Below are 19,636 nucleotides of genomic sequence, written 5' to 3' on the forward strand. Positions count from 1 at the left end.
GGGAGCACACATAGGCAACCCGGAGTATTTCTTTTTCTTTTCTTTTCTTTATTTACTTGAGAGGCAGAGTTACAGAGAGAGGGAGAGACAGACAAAGGTCTTCTATCTGCTGGTTCACTCTCCAAATGGCCACAACAGCCAGAGCTGGGCCGATCTGAAGCCAGGAGCCAGGAACCAGGAGCCTCCCTTGGCTCTCCCACGTGGGTGCAGGGCCCAAGCACTTGGGCCATCTTCCACTGCTCTCCCAGGCTATAGCAGAGAGCTGGATCGGAAGTGGAATAGCCGGGACAGGAACTGGCACCCGTATGGGATGCCGGCACTGCAGGCGGAGACTTAGCCCACTAAGCCACAGCACCAGCCCCAACCCAAGTGTCTAACAGGCCCTGAACAGTTCTCTGCTCAGCTCTGATGGGCAGGCTGCTCTGGAGCAGGCGGCCGAGGCCCCGCACCTGCTTCTGCACACGCTCCATCTCCTCCCGCTCGCGCTGCTCCCGCTCTTGAGCCTGGAGCCGTAGGTGCTCTTCCTTCTCCCGGGCTTGCTCGGCTTCTATCCGCCGGGATTCTTCCTCGCGGCGCGTCCTCTCTTCGGCCACCCTTTGAGCCAGTTCCTCTCTCTTTTGTCTGCAAAAGACAAGAATGCGACCAAGGCACATGAGGGGAAGCCCTAGTTTGTAGATGTGGCAAGGAAGGCATGCATGTTGAGAGGCGGGGCAGAAACACCTGCCACCGCTACCTCCTGCAGGGGCCTCGGGACCAACCTGAGGCACCCTGACCCTTCCTTCTCCCTTCCCAGCTTCCTGCTGCCTACGGCACACACAAGCAAAACACAAAAGCTGATAATCTCAGGACGGTTTCCTTTTGTCAAGCACCTGCCATTTAACTCTCTTTAAAGACTGAGATTAGGCCGGCACCGTGGCTTAACAGGCTAATCCTCCGCCTTGCGGCGCTGGCACACAGGGTTCTAGTCCCGGTTGGGGCGCCAGATTCTATCCCGGATGCCCCTCTTCCAGGCCAGCTCTCTGCTGTGGCCCGGGAAGGCAGTGGAGGATGGCCCAAGTCCTTGGGCCCTGCACCTGCATGGGAGACCAGGAGAAGCACCTGGCTCCTGGCTTCGGATCAGTGTGATGCGCCGGCCGCAGCGGCCATTAGAGGGTGAACCAACGGCAAAAAGGAAGACCTTTCTCTCTGTCTCTCTCTCACTGTCCACTCTGCCTGTCAAATAAATAAATAAATAAATAAAAAGACTGAGATTGCTTAAGCCAAATGTGACTTTTCAGTAATGAGTCTGAAGCCTCCCTCTCAAGGGCATTCTTTGCAGGTAAGTGGAGGTCGGGAGGGTCTGTCCCGGGATGGGAGGGGGATGGGCCACATAAGCTCCCTGTCAGGACCATGGGTGAGCCAGGACCAAGAGGGCGGCCCCAGTGCTGGGTGTCAGGTCCTTCCCTGAGGTGCAGGTCTGTTTATGTGAAGAACAATTCCATGTGTGGTAGCTTTCTCTTGCCCTAGAGCGCCGCCTAGTAGGAAGACTCTCCCTGGCGTTGCCTGGCATGCAAACATGGGCTACTTAAACATTACACCACTTTAGGATGCTAAGCAGGAAGATAATGAGGAAACCTGGAGATGCAAAATATGCTAAGTACAACAGTAGACTGTACGGCCACCTCTACTGTACTGAGGCTGTAGCTATGTCAACATACGTGAGTGTGTATATGTATATAACCATGCACACACACCCCACACCCTACAAACACAACGTCAACATTTGTGAGTGTGAACATGCATGTAACCATACACACACACCCTACACATGTGATTCAACATACTTGAGAATGTGTATGTTATCGCGCACACACACCCTACACACGCGATGTCAACATTTGTGAATGTGTACCAACATTCATGGGTATATACACCTTACACATACACACTGTTTCCAAGGCTGCAAAGGACCACCCCAAATGTAGACAATTTTAGAAAACTGCTAGGAATATGGATAGTTCTTTTTCCCCTTTAAGCCTTTCTCCACCTCCAAATGAGAGAACAGGATTTAAAACATAATCCCTTAGTGGTACATGAACACCAGTGTAGGACTAATTCTCAAACAATGAATCCACCCCCTTGGAGTCAGAGGGCTCCCTTAACCCGAGGCGTTAGATGGCTTCACTGGCTTCACGCCCTTGGCCAGAGTCGTCCCCTTACCGTTCCAGCTCTTCCCTCTCCCGCCTCTCCCTTTCCTCCTTCTCTCTCTGCTCTCGGGCCAGCCGTCTCTTCTCAGCTAGCAGACGGGTGGCCTCTTCCGGGTCGGTGGTGCCTGCGGACATCTTGGGAGAAGCAGTGGCCGTCACAGGGGCGGCCTGGCCGGGGGCCTCGGCCGGGCCCGCGGCTGGAGCTGGTGCCTCAGCTGGAGCAGCTGCAGAAACAGGTACAAGGAGAAAATCAGCTGGAAACAGAATCCGAAGAATAAAACAAACACCAGCATTCCCCACATCCTAGGCCTCGACTTCATCACGATAAAGGAAGAGGGAATGTTAACTACCCTGTGTTCTCACAGGTTCGCTGGGTTCTACCTGTAACCAGGCGACAGATCACAAAAGACTGTGGGAGTGAGTGAGGTGCCCAACAAGGCCGACGCTCTGCCACTAGTTCTCGGTTTTATACCTGTTAAATCTGCTAACAGTGTGTCCAGGATGGGGGCTGGGAGAGAGTCTCATGGGAAGGAAGACAACATCTCCCCTGTTAGACTTTAACAATTGCTGTTCTGTGGTAACTGCCCATCACCACGGCATCAAAGCCTTTCTGTGACTGTCTTCGGGGTCCATGCAACAAATCCAGACTCAGGCTGTGAAGGTAACATCCGGGGAAGCAGCTCATCGTTGGAGCTGCGTCTGGGTCCCAGGTGGGAGCTGGCACTCATGCTTCCATGTCCTGGCCTCCACTGTGATCCCACCCCAGCTGGCAAAATGGCAGAAGTTCTCTAACAGTACTCAGATTTACGAAGCTGAGCCAGGACCCTCCTTTCCTTTCCTTTTCTTAAAGATTTATTTATTTATTTGAAAGGCAGAGTTACAGAGAGACAGAGACAGAGACAGAGGTAGAGGCAGAGAGAGCGAGAGAGCGCTTCCATCTGCTGGTTCTGTCCCCAAAGGGCCAGAATGGCCGGAGAAGGGCCAATCCAAAGTCAGGAGCCAGGACCTTCTTCCAAGTCTCCCACGTAGCTTACAGAGGCCCAAGGACTTGGGCCACGATCTGATGCTTCTCCAGGTGCGTTAGCAGAGAGTTGGATGGAAGTGGAGCAGCCAGGACTCAAGCTGGTGCCCATATGGGATGCTGGCGGCTTTACCTGCTAAACCACAGCACTGGGCCCGGGCCTCTCCTTTTCTAGTTCTGCATTTGAACTTCCATGAACGTGATGTTGCTCTCGGGTCCTACTCCTCTGCCACTTTCCATGCAAGCAAGCGCTGGGCTCTTCCATGCTCTGACATTCTCATCTGTCTTGAATCACCTATTCTTTCTTGGCCGCTACCTGTGATCCTCAAGTCTTCAGCAGAAAACTTTTGAAGGAAGACACTTTTTAACTAGAAATACGGAATTCCTAGCTCTAAGTGATTCTAAATTTCAAGGTAGCACATAGTTAACCTCCCAGAGGTGAGGACCACAGGGTCTTCTGGGAAGACATTTTGTCTTCTGTCAAGCACACGGGTTAAGCCAATGATGATCCGTAAACTCTAGCATCCAACGGAACAGGGCTGCCAGATTTAAGGGGAACAAGCCCTTGCATCAGGCGCCGCATGTTCTCATTCTACTGAATAGGAGGTAAGGTCTCTATTTTGAAACATCAGAAGCTGGTGGCTTAGAAATAGCTCTGCCAGTGAAAACAGTAAAAAAAAAAAAAAAAAAAAAAAAAAAAAGGAGGAAGGAGAAAGAGCGAGAGAGAAGGAGAGAAAGAAAGGAAGGAAGGAAGGAAGGAAGGAAGGAAGGAAGGAAGGAAGGAAGGAAGGAAGGAAAGAAAAGAGAAGAGGGGCACGTGTTTGGCCTACCAGAGGTTAAGATGCCACTGGGGATGCCTGCACCCCGTGTCAGAGTGCCTAGGTGTGGGGCCTGGCCCTGCTCCTGATTCCAGCCTCCTGTCATGCCCACCCTGGGAGGAAGTGGGTGACGGTTTAACTACTTGGGTGCCTGCCAGCCTTGTGGGAAACCCAGATTGAGTTTTTGCCTCCTGGCTTTAGCCTGGCCCAGTCCCAGCTGGTTGAGGGCATCTGGGAAGTGAACCAGCAGATGGAAGCTCTGCCTCACTCTGGCTCTCCCTCATCTCTCTGAGTTACAGAAAAACAAATGAATCTAAGAAAACAACAACAACAACAACAAAAGCTAAACTAACCATAGGAGCAAACCTGGGGCACAGGAGGGGTGTGTGTGGGGGAATTCTATCTGCTGGTTCACTCCCCAAATGGCTGCAATGGCCGGAGCCAGGCCAGGCCTAAGCCAGGAGCCAGCAGTGTCTCTCAGATCTCCGACATGGGTTCAGGGCCCAAGCACTTGGGTCATCCTCTGCTGCTTCACCAGGCACATTAGCAGGGAGCAGGATCAGAAGTGGAGGAGCCGGGACACAAATGGAGGCTTAACCTTCTCAGCCTCCGCACAGCCCGAGGCAGTCTGTTCTTACCAGTGTCGGCTTCTGGCTCGCCAGGTGTCCCCTCTTCAACCGTGGCTTCTTCCACCCTCACTAGAGGTGTTCTGCCCTTCAGTGCGGGCTCGTTGGCAACTTTTGGAGGCTCCTTCTGGGGGTCTTTTTTCTCAGGTTCCACTCGGACTTCTCTCTTGAGAGGGCGGATGTTGCCAGGGGAAGGGGGCCGGACCTGAGCAGGAGCAGCTTTGATGGCGCCAGGAAGTAGGGAGGATGCTGGGCGCGGTGTGCCGGGCAAGTGCGGAAAGGACTTGGACGGGAGCCTGGGGACCAGACAGCGAGCAGAGAGGAGCGCATCAGTGCAGGTTTGCCACCACCCGCGAGGCCAAGCTACGGAGCAGAAAAGCTGATACTTCATCAAGACCAGGTGTCACATACTGGTAATCAAGTCCCCTTAGAGCTCCATTTCCGTGTTCCTGTTTCTGTCCTTTAAGGAAGACTGGGATTCCTGAGGCCCAGGAGACTGGGGAGAGCAGCTCAATTTCAGAGGACAGAGAGAGCAGCCCCCTGGTTTCACTTACCAAAGTCGGGAGGGAGCCGACGACCTCGCTTTGGGATTCGATGGAGACAGAGCCCGTCGGACGCCGGGTGTGAGGTGGAAGGGGATGTTCTCTCGATCTCTGTCTCTTTTAGAGCCCTGAGTTCGGAGAGACTCAACAGTTAGATTTCTCCCACGAGTGAGACACTGGACAGCAGAGCTACAAATCATTTAATGGCTTTTCAGAAATTTTGTGTGCCATGTCACATACATCCACGCCACTCCAACAAAAGGGCCATGTTACCTTAAACTTCAACACCATGGCTCAATCAGTATGATGTGACACAACTAAGATGGCTAGGGATGTTTGATTTGAAGATATATTTGCTTAAAAAAATCACATTTTTTAGAAAGCACCTATGTAGTTTGTATCTAAAATGACCTGGAGCAAAGTCTGACTATGGTTTATCACCAACAAATGTCAAAAGCTGCTTTTTTGTTCTTTTTTTAACCTTTAATTAAAACACATTGTTTTCTTTTTAAAATTCTTTAGCATTTTTCTTTTTTCACTTCAGAACAACCACAGCTAGGACTTTTTTATAAAAAATTTACACGGAGGCTAAGCCAGATGTTACTTTTTTTTTATACTGATGTTAGAGAAACAAGCCCTCCCTCTTGGGCGCTGTGGCGCAGCAGGTTAATGCCTTGGCCTGAAGTGCTGGCGGCCCATATGGGCGCCGGTTCAAGTCTTGGCTGCTCCTTTTCCAATGCTCTCTGCTATGGCCTGGGGAAGCAGTAGAGGATGGCCCAAGTCCTTGGGCCCCTGCACCTTCGGGGAGACCTGGAAGAAGCTCCTGGTTTCTGGCTTTGGATTGGCGCAGCGCTGGCTACCAGCCATTTGGGGAGTGAACCATCAGATGGAAGACCTCTCTCCCCTTTCTCTGCCTCTCCTCTCTCTGTGTAACTCTTTCAAATAAATAAATAAATATTAAAAAAAAAAAGTCCTTCCTCTCTTGCTCTTGAAGCAGAAAGTCACAGTCAAGGTGAGGAATTTTAGCTAATTTTGCTCTTAATCAGTGATGAGAGTGAAATCTGCTAGGTAGGAACTCAGCCAGAGAGGTATCTTTCCTTAGCTGAAATGGGCCAGGGGAAGCCCAGAGATGTGTTTTGATATTCTAAAATCCCTCAAGACCTTCCCTCCTGTGCCCAACCCCCCCCCCACCCCCCCCCCCACCCCCCCGCCCGCCAAGGGCAAAACCGACCCATTCCAAGAGTCTGAAACTTCCTGACAATGCTGTGGTCTGGGAATGGGTGTGTGCTGGAGGCCCCTTTGTGAACACCAGCCAGGAAAGCAGTCTTGAGAGGGTGCCAAGAAAGGGGTGGAATTTTATCCAGCCCCTGGGCAAATCAGCTGGTAGTGATCTCTTCTCTCCTTTTCTGCCCACACAAGCATCAGGTCTTCCTTTCCTTCCTTTACCTTTTATTCCTCTCACTGTCCCTTCCAGTAGCTTCTCTCTATTTCCTCAATAGCGTACTAGCCGAGGGACTGGGATACGGGTCGGGGAAACCAGCTATGTGCCACATACACTCAGTTCCTCCTCACAATTTCTAAACAGAAGAAATGAATTCAGGGCAGGACATAGCTTCATCAGGTATGGGTTGGCTCTCCATTTCCAGGGGGCGTGATGATCCTCTGCCTACCTGCCTGGTCCCAAGAGGCAGGAGGTAGTCTCTCAGAGCAGCTGCAGACTCCGGACAGCATAAACTGCCACCGATAAAAACACTCCTGACTCTTCTCACCTGAGTTAACAGTGAATGATTTCATCCGATCATCCTTCACTTTAAAACCTTCCACAAAGCTAAGGCGGAACACACACAGCAAACTGCCCTTGTCTAGGTTCTGAACATCCTACTGGCAAGAGAAGGGCTTTACTTTTGCAATTAGAGGTAGGTTCAGAGTATAAACATCACCTGAGAGACAAACACTGATAGTCTGAGGCAGTGACGTCCAAAGGAACCTTCCATGATGACAGTGATGTTCCAAGTCCATGCTAATAGGGCAGCTATGAGCCACACTTGGCTATCTGAGTTTAGCTCTAAATTGGTAATTTACATATGATATAAATGGAAATTAAGAGAACAATTCATTTATGAGAGCATCAAAAAGAATGAAATACTTAGGAATAAACTTAACCAAGGAGGCCCAAGACTTGTATATAGAAAACTAAAAGACTTTTCTGAAAGAAATTGAAGGTGACACAAATTGAGGGAAAGAGAGCCTGTGTTCAGGTACCAAAACACAAAACTGTTAAGATGTCAATACTATCCAAAACTATCTGTGGATTCCACATGCTCCCTATCAAAATACCAATGTCATTTTTTTGTTTTAGATTTATTTTATCTATTTGAAAGGCAGAGTGATAGAGGCAAAGACAGAAAGAGATCTTCCATTCGTTCACTCTCCAAATGGCCACGATGGTCAGGGCTGGGCTAGGCTGAAGCCAGGAGCCAGGAACACCATCTGCCCTCTGTTACAGGATCCAGCATCACAGGAAGTGGTTTAACCTGCTGTGCTACAATGCAGTCCCCAAATGCCATTTTTTTGCTGAAACAAAAAAGTCCACCTAAAAATTCATCTAGAATCTCAAAGGAATCTGAAGAGCCAAAACCATTTTAAAAAAGAACAAGGTTGGAATCTCAAACTTCCTGATTACAAAACATATTGCAAAGCTACACACTAAACAAAACAGCGTGTGATGGTATAAAGGCAGATATATTGACCAATGGCCTAGGATATAAGGCCCAGAAATAAACCTTTGTGTACATGGTCACAGGCCAACAACAATCAATGCGGAAAGGACATGCTCTTCAGCATATGGTATTAAAGTTGGACCTTTACTTTATATAGTAATATACAAATATTAACTTAAAATGGATTAAAGACCTAAAGTAAGATTTCTGTGAAACTATTGGAAAAAAAAATAGGTGAAAAGCTCCATGACATTGGATTTGATATTCATTTCTTGCTTATTATGCCAAAAGCCTAGGCAGTAAGGCAAAATAGACAAATGGGACAAATAATAAACTGGCCGGCACCACGGCTCACTAGGCTAATCCTCCACATGCGGTGTTGGCACACCAGGTTCTAGTCCCGGTCAGGGCACCGGATTCTGTCCTGGTTGCCCCTCTTTCAGGCCAGCTCTCTGCTATGGCCTGTGAGTGCAGTGGAGGATGGCCAAAGTGCTTGGGCCCTGCATCCGCATGGAAGACCACGAGAAGCACCTGGCTCCTGCCTTTGGATCAGCGCGATGCGCCGGCCGTGGCGGCCATTGGAGGGTGAACCAATGGCAAAAGGAAGACCTTTCTCTCTGTCTCTCTCTCTTTCTCTCTCACTATCCATTCTGCCTGTCAAAAACAAAACAAAACAAAAAAAACCCCAGAAACTAAAAATCCTCTGTGCATCAAAAGTCCCAATCAAAACAGTAAAAAAAGCTTATGTGGGATGGGAGAAAATATCTGCAAATCATAAATTTGAAAGGCAAGGAGTTAATACCTGAAAAGTATTAGTAATTTCTACAAGTCAACAACCAAACAAGTCGACTCAAAAATGGACAAAAGACATTTCCCCAAATAATACAGAAACAGCCAACAAGCATGTGAAAAGATACGCAACACTGGAGAAATGCAAATCAAACCACAATGAGCTATTACCTCATCTACTAGGAGGGCTATTCTTGAAAAAAACAGAAAACAGCAAGTATTGGTGAGGATGTGGAGAAACTGGAACTCCTGTGTACTGTTGGCAGGAACGCAAAATGATACAACAGCTATGGGAAACAGTATGGCAGCTCCTCAAAAAAATTAATATGTGATCCAGCAGGTCTACTTCTGGGTATATATTCACAAGCACTCAAAGAGGGAGTCACACAACCACGTTCATAGTAACATCATTTGTGATAACCGAGAGATGGGAAGCAGCCAGATGTCTACCCATGGGTAAATGAACAAATGTGCGTGCATGCACCATAGAAGGATATCCAGCCTTTAAAAAGAAGGAAATTGTGCTACAAGGATGAATATTGAGGACATTACACTAAGCAAAGTAAGTGAATCACAAGAATTCGAAAACTGCCTGATTCCACTTCGCGAGGTATGTAATGGCAGCCGCCAGTCACTTCATAGATAAAGAAATTCAGTTTTGCAAGATTTAAAAAAAAAAAAAAAGTTCTGGAGATCAGCTGTACCACAATGTGAATATACTGAACACCGAAGTTAAAAATGGCTAAGATGGGAAATTTTGCTATGTGTCTGTGTTTTTTCTACCATGATTAAACATTTTTTAAAAATTAAAAATTTGGTTTGTCCTGCCAGCCACTTTTCCATTGCTCACTGTGGCTTGTCACTGCAGAATTGCACAGGGCAGTTCCAGGGAGGCATTTCTGGCAGGAGGTATTTGCCTGAATAGCCCACAGTAAAGAGGTGAAAAGAAGGCTAATTAACCAAATACAGAAAGAGAAAGTTGCAGGGAAAAAAAAAAAAAAAACCCACAAGACTCTGATGTCGTGATGATAAATTCCTCCTCTTATTCAAGTAGCCATGGGTCAGCCCTGGGCCTTCCCTCAAGGACTGTTCATTTTTGTTTTTATCTGTAACAAGATATTTTTCCTTTGGTAAATGCTCTTTTCCCCTTCCCAACAAGTAGCCAGAGCTTTCCGTCTTCTTGTCCACAGCTAGGCTCTCGGAAGCGCCAAGCGCACTAATGAACTCAAACTTCACAGACATCAAAGGTAGTTTCACCTTTGGCTTGCTGGGCTGGGGGCCTGACTCTCTCAAGAATTCCACAGTGATATTCCCAAGGCCGACAGGAGCTTGAAAGAAAACTGCCTATAGGCAAAGCTGCCAAAGTTCTCCAAACCTTCAAATTATCCTGTAAGCAAAAGCCTTTAAAGTGTCCATCAGCTTTATAAATCCAAATTGCTCTGGGAAGTTAAGATTAAAACAAAACAAAACAAAGTCCTAGCCTTCCATGAAAAGGATCGGAGTATTATCAAGGGAGAGAGGCAAGGAGATCTTCTGTTTGATCGTCTGGACTTTTAGGATTCAAGTACAAAGCCTAAAGATTGTAGAACAATGCCTACATCTTTCAATGGATTCCAAACACAGTAAGATGCAGTAGGATTCCTGGAGACATTCCAATTACCTCACTGCATTTATAGCGTGGTGAAAATGAACATGAGCTCAGCTGCCTTTCCAGTAATAACAAATTATATTCTGCACTTGCAAAATGCTGAGTTTGCTGCACAGTCCAAGAGCCTTTCAAGAATTGGTTATTTAGCACAAAACTATTGTTTTCAAAATACTTTTTTTTTTTTTTACTATATTTTAAGATATGGGCCTGAGGGCATTTGGCTGCACGGGATAAAAACTCTTGCCCTTGCTCTTTAGTGAACTGCATTTAGAGTTCAGCCCGCATCTGGATATGGCTAGAATAAAACATTAGGGCAGTGGAGTCTGTGCGTCCCCTACAAAGGCCATTTGGATTTCTCACTTTCAAAAATAAAAGTATCCTGGCTTTACACTTATTTGTATGAAGGCTTTAGCCTCAGATGTTTAGGGAGGGCAAAGTCCCCACGTGGAGATGAAGTAGGAGGACAGTATTGTCCAGCCAGCAAGATTTGTGAAGGGTGGGATGGATGCCATGCTGGGTGGCTCTGCCACCTCCCCCTCCTACCCACAATGCACCTGGGCGTGGTGTCTGTTCTGCCCCAATCAGCAGTGTCGCCCAGACTTGCCGACTGCTCCCACCAGCTACTCACCGCCGTGCCATGAACGGTCCTCCTGCGTGCAGAGCCCTCGGACGGCGTTACAAAGAATTTTGGTCGATCCACCGGATGTCTAGAGTGTGCGGCTTTGGAGGGCATGGAGATGGGGCTGCAAGATGCTGAACGAGGACAAATGGGGATGACTAGGGAGCAGGGCATTGGTTTTACACACAAGAGTGCCAGGGGTGCAGCTGAAGAAAGCCAAAAGCAGGTTCAGGAAAAGGAGCAAAGCAGAGGTAGAGAGAAAAGCAGGGAGAAGATGTTATTACCTAAAGGTGCCCAGAACCATCGCACGCAACTCTCCTCACAGTCCTATGAGAACACGGTGTGTCCAAAAGTAAGGCACATCCATGTGAAAAGTCTGCGGTATGTCGCTAGCTGTTAGCCTATTAAAATGTGGTTAGAAACACAGATTGTGGAGAGCAATGGCTTTAGATTCCACTAAACTGATGGTTCTGGAAAAATACCACATTTGTGATACAAGATAATCTTTATATGAGCACTGGTATATTATCAGATTTTTTTCTCAATTAGTTTTAAGATAGAAGAAGAGATGGAAAGAGAGGAAGCGTGCAAGCAGACAAGCAAGGCACATTAGAACTATTTCCAGAGTTCAGGTCAATAGCAGGGAGGGGGGGTAAGGAAGCCAACTGGATTGAAAAAATCTTAAGTGGTCAAGTCTTACCAAGTGTTAAGACTTGTTTTAAGTACCAACATCCAGGAAAAAAAATTCTGCAAATATCTTATCTAAAGGCAAACCAAATGCATGCTTGGGTTTCCCCCCAAACCAAGGCATTTGATGGTCTATAAGAAGCATCAGAACATATGAGGAAACGGGGTGTAACTACTGATAATAGTGAATAGAACACAAATATGTTAGAATTGTGAAAAATAAGGTTGAATCATGAAGAGTGCTTATAGTTTTACTCAGCAAGGAATATTTTTTCAAAAACTATATAGTTCCTGCAAAATCATCTTCAAAGACACTGTCATTAGTCACATTATTCTGAGCAATAATGGGTTTAAGGAAATTCATATGACATGGCACAGGTATGCCAACGTGTGGGTGCTAAGATTCCAAGGTTCATCCTCAATGTCATTCAGAGATGCTGCTTTCCCACAAAGGCCATTAAGCATGATGACTCAGGAAAATACTACATATTTGAACCGGGTTATAAAATGATTTTACCCACATCTAGTTCTTGTAGCAATCCTTTAAACAGAACAGTATGCCAGCTGAACTGAATAGTTTTAACAAATTAAAAACTCAAACGTTTCTAAGACAAATATGGGGTAATTTTAATTTCCAAAGTATAGAGTTCAGTGTCCATCAACAGACTGTATCTTCATTAATATGCTCTCTTTGATTAACTGCCTTTAATTATCTTCTGGCCATCACTGAATGGTGATGAGACTGGAAAGTATGTTTTCATTTCCTGTCACCTGAAAACAGAATTTTATATCTAAAGGAAAAATTGAAACATTCTTCATTCCCTCAGTTCTCCTTAAAACAATAGGTGTCTTGGGAGCAGACATAAAGTTTTACTGCTGACCTTGAGAGTGAAGGCAGGATTTATAACATGAAGAAGAACCTCTGTCATTTTGCGTGTCCTGATCACAGGGGAGACTATTTGAAAATAACCTTTTGTGAAGTGACACAGGAAAACATTAGCATTTTTCAGACAAGGAAGAGGTTCATTAATGCAAAACTCTTCCAGGTCAATCAAATGCATTGAAGGAGTAACATCTGGGCACAAGGCACTACAGGGGATGAAGGACCCAGAGGAGAGGCACATATCTGCCTAGGGCACAGCCAGAGGCCATTGACCTTGCTCAAGGATTAGGAAACCCCAGAAAACAGCCTTGCTGTGAGGCCAAGGGCCTAGCACTGAAAAGGAACCAAGCATAAACATTTGATTTATTTTTTCTTGCGTGGAAAATCAAAATTTCACAAGGCATCTATGAAGAATTTTCTGATGTAAGCCAATCTCCCCATTTCTTTCGGTGTATTTTTTTTTTTTTTTTTTTTTGACAGGCAGAGTAGACAGTGAGAGAGAGAGACAGAGAGAAAGGTCTTCCTTTGCCGTTGGTTCATCCTCAAATGGCTGCCACGGCTGGCGTGCTGCGGCCAGCGCACCGCGCTGATCCGATGGCAGGAGCCAGGTGCTTCTCCTGGTCTCCCATGGGGTGCAGGGCCCAAGCACTTGGGCCATCCTCCACTGCACTCCCTGGCCACAGCAGAGAGCTGGCCTGGAAGAGGGGCAACCGGGACAGAACCGGCGCCCCAACCGGGACTAGAACCCGGTGTGCTGGCGCCGCAAGGCGGAGGATTAGCCTAGTGAGCCGCTGCGCCGGCCTCGGTTTATTCTTTATCACAGTGTTGAGGAAATAGTAAATATATGTCCTTAATCCTATTTAGTGTAGTCTATAAAAAAAACTTCAAGTTTAAGTGTCCAAGGAACACCTTCTGACTAAGATAAACATTATAAATTCCTTTAAAGGATATTAAATTCCATGGAAATTAACTGTTGCTCTGAACAGCAATTATCAAAATATACAAACCCTTCAAATAAATTATTTGAATAATCTTGCCCTTCTGAAGAAATATTGTTTCATATGAGTTACTTTTTCCCAGAGTATCCTCCATATCCCAAATATGTGGTTTCACTAAACATAAACATTCTCTCATGGAAATGTCCTTGGCAAAGTTTCCTCAGTCTATGTATTTCTTCTGTTCTTGGTAGTGCTGTATATTAATTGCACTCATTCAAGATCTACACAAAATGAGTGCAGAGAAAAGACACTGCATTTCACATGGGTAGAGTGTAGCAAAGAGAACAGAAAAACTGTATAGTAGAATACTTAACGTTTATTGAAGGTCTATTACCTGCAGTTACCTAGGGCAAGGCTTGTCTGGTCTAGTTAAGCTTCCATCCCCTAATCTAGCATTGTTTCTCTTTGAGAACAGGATGCTATGGGTAGTTCTTCCACAGGAAAAGGTTTGAATCAGAGATCCAAGATAGAGGCCAAGGTGACCTCAAGACTCATTATAATCTCATTTTCAAATTAAAACAAAAAAAAGTACTCCTACCACTACCATCACAGTAGGCTATTGCCATGACAACCAGTGGACGAGATCCTGGAAGTATGAGGAGTTAGGATAACAGGCAGCTAGGCCAGATCCCCGTCAGAATGAGAAAGGGGGCAGAGTCCCTTTAAGAGTGCACAAAGTGCTTGCTTCTTCCCAGAGGCTGCCTTTAGCAACATTAGTTTCATATGAAAACAGCCTAAACAGAATAACCAATTCCAGTCCTATGACAGGTTTTTAGTTCTACCATTAGAGCAAGCTAGACAGGATTACAAATTCCAATCTTTTGATGGGGTTTTATCCCTGCCTCTGATTGGTTGTTACTCTACCCTCTGATTGGTTGTCAGCTGTTATTCTGCTCCTCCCCTGATTGGTTAAATCTAGGTGGTCACTTTTGTCATAAAAGAGCCAGTACAAACAGGTTCCCCTGGCACTTTCTCCCTTGAAGTCCCCTCGTATCTGCGATGGCAGAAGTTTCTCACTTCTATAAATCTTGCTTTGCTCACTATCTCAGTCCACATGGAAATTCTTTGATGGGAGACAAGAACTGAGATTGTCTTTGTCATCTCATAACAAAATTCCTGACCTGCCACTACTCCTGTGACCCTGTATCTATGACTCATCAGCTTCCAGCAGATTAAATTGATTTGCTAGCTGGGATCCATTTTTCCAATCTCTGACCACCAAATAAAGCTTATACTGTTGATGCTTAGCTTTGGTTTTGCTTTTAGCTTTGCAGCACCAAATGGACAAAGGAGCTGATTTTGGTGTTCTTCCCTGAAAGGAGGGATAACAGTACTATTCTAAGCATTTTATATGTATAAATTATTTAATCCTGAGCTTTATTAGTCACACATATTTTGAATGTTTTGGGAAAAATGGGCAGCAGTTGCAAATGAGAGGTCTCCAATTTGGATTTTCAACTCTCAACTGCTTTGTTGCCTGCTCAGAGAGGCTGCAATCTGCAGACACCCTACCAGTTAAGGGTGGCTGTTTAAATCTGCTGGTGCAACCCTGGCTCTGAACACTGGCCTAACTTTAGCCAAAGGCAACTGGGACTGTGATGAAGTCAAGGGACAACACTAAAAGGTAGACAGAAAGAATGACTGGGACACAGATGGAAAAATAAAAATGGCATAAAAGGTGTCTTTGAAAAAATAACTGGAGAGATGTTTACATACATAATTTCAAATGGAAATTAAAAAAACATGCCTACCTTTCGTTCATTATACATAAGCTGTATCAGTGCAATAGGTAACAATGATCTAGGGAATATACTGATAAAATAGGCAACTCAAGTAATGACTATGCCATGCTCCACACTAAAATAAATTATACAGGCGTATTAGTTTGTAAAAATGAGAATAGAAAATTGCAAAGTAATGAGGAGCCAGTGTCAGATAAGAAGCACCTGGATGGAGCATAACAGGAAGGAAGGGGAGAAGCTGGGCAAACAGAATGAGTGGAGAATGAGGACATGGTGTTGGGAAAGACTAGAGGAAGAGAATTGAGACAAGTTAGTGATGACAGAAACAGCAAAGCAAGGCAGTCCTTCAGCACAGCACAAGACACAGTGCAGGGATCCCAAAGCACGATGACCATGAACTATTAAGATCTCACGAAACAGGACAGAGGAGCGCTTTCAAGAATTCTTCAATTAGTTAAACACAAAGAAAGACTTCCATGACTTGTAGATATTTATAGGCATAAGAAAAAGCTATCTTGAAATAAACTGTACTTTTTACTCCAGAAAAATCTCGGAAGCAACATGACAGTTCTCCCAGGAGGGCTTCTTTACAGAAAGCCCAGAACACTGAGGGCCAGGGGGCTGCCCGCACAACTGTACACAGAGCAGCACTCTGGGTGCCAGGGAGGCAGAGGCGGACACCTGCTGTCACTGCACTTGGCGTCCAGAAGAAGGTGGTGGCTATGCCTCAACTTGCTTCCTGGACTGATTCTCAGAGGTACTGTGAGAAGCAGGGTTGAGACTCATTAGCTCATCCCGCACCGCAGATGAAAGACATCGTAAAGCTCCCAAGAATTACTACTTGCAAAGTGGACTAGTGAACATGAAGAGGCTTGTTGAGGCAAAGCACTTTTAAAAGGGCCTTTACGAAGTGGGTATGAAATTTCCTAAGGGCTGAAGATGAGGGCTGGCAGATGGGTAACACACAGTAATGGTGCCCAAGGAGATCTGGGAAAACTGGACTTAGCTCACTATGATGCTACCAAACACGTACCTCTCACCAGCTAGAGACAGGTGCTACCAACATTGAGTTCTCATCAAATGGAGTGGCTCATTCAGGCATGCTTTGCATTTTAAAAAAGTACACGAGTCATAACTCATTGTGAGAACCAGTCTGAGGCATGCTTTGCATATTTTCCAAGACTGTAACAATTAAGTATACTATAATGAGCCTTCTCCACAGCTTGGAGAGATCTAGGAGGTCTTGGTTCCTAGATTACACCCAAGACTGGCACAGGAAGGCTAAGTAGCTACTCCACAGTCACATTAGCAAACTATGCTTTAATAACAGGCTTGGGCATTGATTTTACTCCCAAGCCCACCTGGGAGTGTTCACTTTAAATTATTTCTACCTTTGATCAATGGCTCAGATACAGGCAGAAGCAAAGGCAAGTAGGGGATACTGGTTTCTGGTGATGCTGCGGACAGGCAGAAGCACCTGAAGCCATCCGATCGCAGGGAGGGGCCTCGTCTGTTTGCCGGGCGTCTGGTGTCCAGATAAGATGCTAAGCTGGATGCTCAGAGACAATGGCAGGGCATGAAAGCAACACCAACAGATGTTTTCCACAGGGAGAAGAGGGAAGCGCATATTAGGAGATACCGAGATGCGATCAGGAGAATGCTGGAGACTCAGATATGCTTCGAAAGCGGGACTTCACCTCACCAGGGAAGGACGTGGCCCCTGCCAGTTTTACCTGCTTCTCCAGACAGGGCAGCCGTGCTTTTACTTCTGGCCAGGAACGAGTGTGTGGGCGTCAGGAGTCTGTTAACAACGCTGCTCTCCCATGGGCTGAGTTGCAGGCGGCGAGCTAGACGTCACCACATAAGCAAGATGTTAGAGGCATTCTTTGAGGGTCAGGAGGACGCAGAACATCATCCCTAGGGCTTCCCTATGCGGTGCCTTCCAGAAAGAAGACCACGTTCTCCAGGGAGGGCAGCTGGCTGGCAGTCAGGGCAAGGGGAACGCAGGCCAAAGGCAGCAGCCACTGTACCAGGTTGCTTTTTTTTTTCTTGCAAGATGTAAATTTTGCGGCGGGTTGTAAATTAGTTTTACAGGTGCACATTTTCCAGTCGACAGGAAATAAGACAGAAATATGGCTTCAACTGCAGATTTGGAGTGTGTGGGTAACTCTAGGGAGTATCTATCTTATGGGCCTTGGGATGCACAGCAGACTGCTAGGAGGGCACACACCTCAGCTTCCCAGGTACCTCGAATAGGTGCTGGTGGTGAACAAAGGCTGGTTTTATATAAAAGACAGAATGGCTCCCCATGAAATTATGCTACATCTCCATGAACAGCTACATAGGCAGTCAGTGGTGAAGAGCAGGAGTTAGACAGAATAACATGACAGAAGACTAATGCGGAGCTCTGTGTGGGAGTCCTTTCCCTTCCTCCATTCAGCAAGTTGGGTTCTTTCAGGTCCTTCTTTGGCAAAAAAATAAAAATTTGGGCCAAGGAAAAGGCTAAGACTGAAGTAAAGATTAAGCCAAAAAGCCAACATCCAACAAAAACACACCCTGAACATTACTGGTAGGCACCTGAAGACTCAAGAAAACAAATTGAAAATAATGCAATGACATATGGTTCCAAATTATAGTGGGGCTTGGCAAGACCATGGTTAGGAAATGCATGCCAATTTTCAATTAATGACTTTGTTTATAGTGTTAGCTTCCAGGGATGTCCCATGTTTATGCCGAAGGTATTTTACAAAAAATACCAGCAAAGCAGCTTGCAAAATCTGACAAATATTACTGAAGTGATTATGTATCTCTATTTTAGATCATATATCTACATCACTTACATAAAAGTGTTTAAAACTGTCTGAACCTGTCAAAGCCACTTCTATTCTGACCCACAAACAGCAGGTGCAAGAAGATGCCTTTGCCTCAGGACAAGTGGCTTTTTCAACAATTTTGATTATGTCATATTTTCAAGGCAAGTATTTCAATTCTAGGAAATTAGTTTTTAGTTAGTAAAAGTCATATTCTAAACATTGGTTTAGGAAAATATTTGCTCTGATCTGTTAGGTAGTACCAAATTCCCATAAGTACCTCATCTATTTGATCTGCTTTTTTATTCTAAAAAAATTATTTGAGAGGCAGAGAGTACAAAAAAAGAGAAGATAGGAAAGGAGAGGGGAGGGAAGGAGAGAGAAGGGGAGGAGAGATCCCTCACATAGATGGCAGGAATCACGCTCCTTGAGCCATCACCTGCTGCTCCCAGGGTTTGCATTAGCAGGAAGCTAAGCCAGGAACCCAGGTATTCCAATATGGGATGTAGTCCACTAGGCTAAACATCCACCTCCCTGATTTTATTTTAAAAGAGTAGTTACTTTGGTCAAGGTTCTGGTGAATTTGAGAATTAGTGAATCATTCACTAGATTTTCTGTTTATGAGGAGAATATTTGCAGTTAAATTAATTATTATCTGACATTAAAACATTAATAAAAATATTACAAAAAATATTGAAATAGTTTTGGCCAGTACAAAATACCATAATCATAAACTATGGTATGGCAGTTTGTAGCCACAGACTAAAACACAACTTAAAATCACAATACCTTCACAGCATAAATTCAATGAGGAAAGAGTGATTAAGGTTAGCTGAAATCCTTCAAGGGAAATACATTTTCAGTAGATGAATGAATGCCACCTCTTCTTAAAATGTAGTTTAGAACTACACTTGGGATGTTTCATCATTGAAAAGAGAAGCCTTTATTTTTTCCATTAAGAAGTTCAATGACTTTATTTCTGTGAATCTTTAAGGCATCAACCAAAGAATTTGCCTCATATGAAGATCATTAAAAATCCATTTTAACTTGCATATCAAGCAAATCTGAAGAGATTTGTTTTATAGCTCCCAACACTGTGAATAAAAGATTTTACAAGGAGAAACATGTTTCTACTTCCATCACATTCACAACTGTGCTGAGAGATTCTGTAAGAAAATGTTTTAGTAAGGTTAGTAAAGGGGAGTTTGTGTGTTTGTTTATTGCTTTGTGTTTTAACTTAGAGGGGCCTGACTTTCAGATTACAAAGGAAGAGATATTAAGTGCCATGGAACAACTTAAACACTCAAAAACCAGATACTGACAAATTCCCTTGGTAGACCACCCAGCCCAGACAAGACAAACTCAAAGGCTCCTAGGAGCCATGAAACTTAACACAAAAATGTGGTTTGGGCTAAAAAATATGGATTTCTCAGGGAGTCTGTTATTCACCTAGAGTAGATGAGTCATCCGACAGGTACTGGTTCTAAGAGCCTATTCTCTTAGGAATATCTCGTCATATACTGTCAGGCAGGGCCCATAAAACATTT

At 45.3% G+C, this 19,636-nt stretch overlaps 1 protein-coding gene across 2 annotated transcripts in view; it reads right to left on the reverse strand.

Moving 5' to 3' along the window:
- The window catches only part of MAP7 (microtubule associated protein 7), a 197,004-nt gene that overhangs the window by 22,189 nt on the left and 155,179 nt on the right, over nt 1-19,636 (reverse strand). For both annotated transcript variants that reach the window (XM_062186817.1, XM_062186816.1), the window contains 6 exons: nt 17,013-17,126; nt 10,979-11,103; nt 5,206-5,321; nt 4,664-4,947; nt 2,200-2,410; nt 450-621 (listed from right to left, as the gene is read on the reverse strand). In XM_062186817.1, coding sequence (XP_062042801.1) covers nt 450-621; nt 2,200-2,410; nt 4,664-4,947; nt 5,206-5,321; nt 10,979-11,103; nt 17,013-17,126 — 1,022 coding nt within the window. The remainder of the gene's footprint in view (nt 1-449; nt 622-2,199; nt 2,411-4,663; nt 4,948-5,205; nt 5,322-10,978; nt 11,104-17,012; nt 17,127-19,636) is intronic.

This window comes from Lepus europaeus, chromosome 3 (genome assembly GCF_033115175.1).
Source record: "Lepus europaeus isolate LE1 chromosome 3, mLepTim1.pri, whole genome shotgun sequence".
Taxonomy (NCBI): domain Eukaryota; kingdom Metazoa; phylum Chordata; class Mammalia; order Lagomorpha; family Leporidae; genus Lepus; species Lepus europaeus.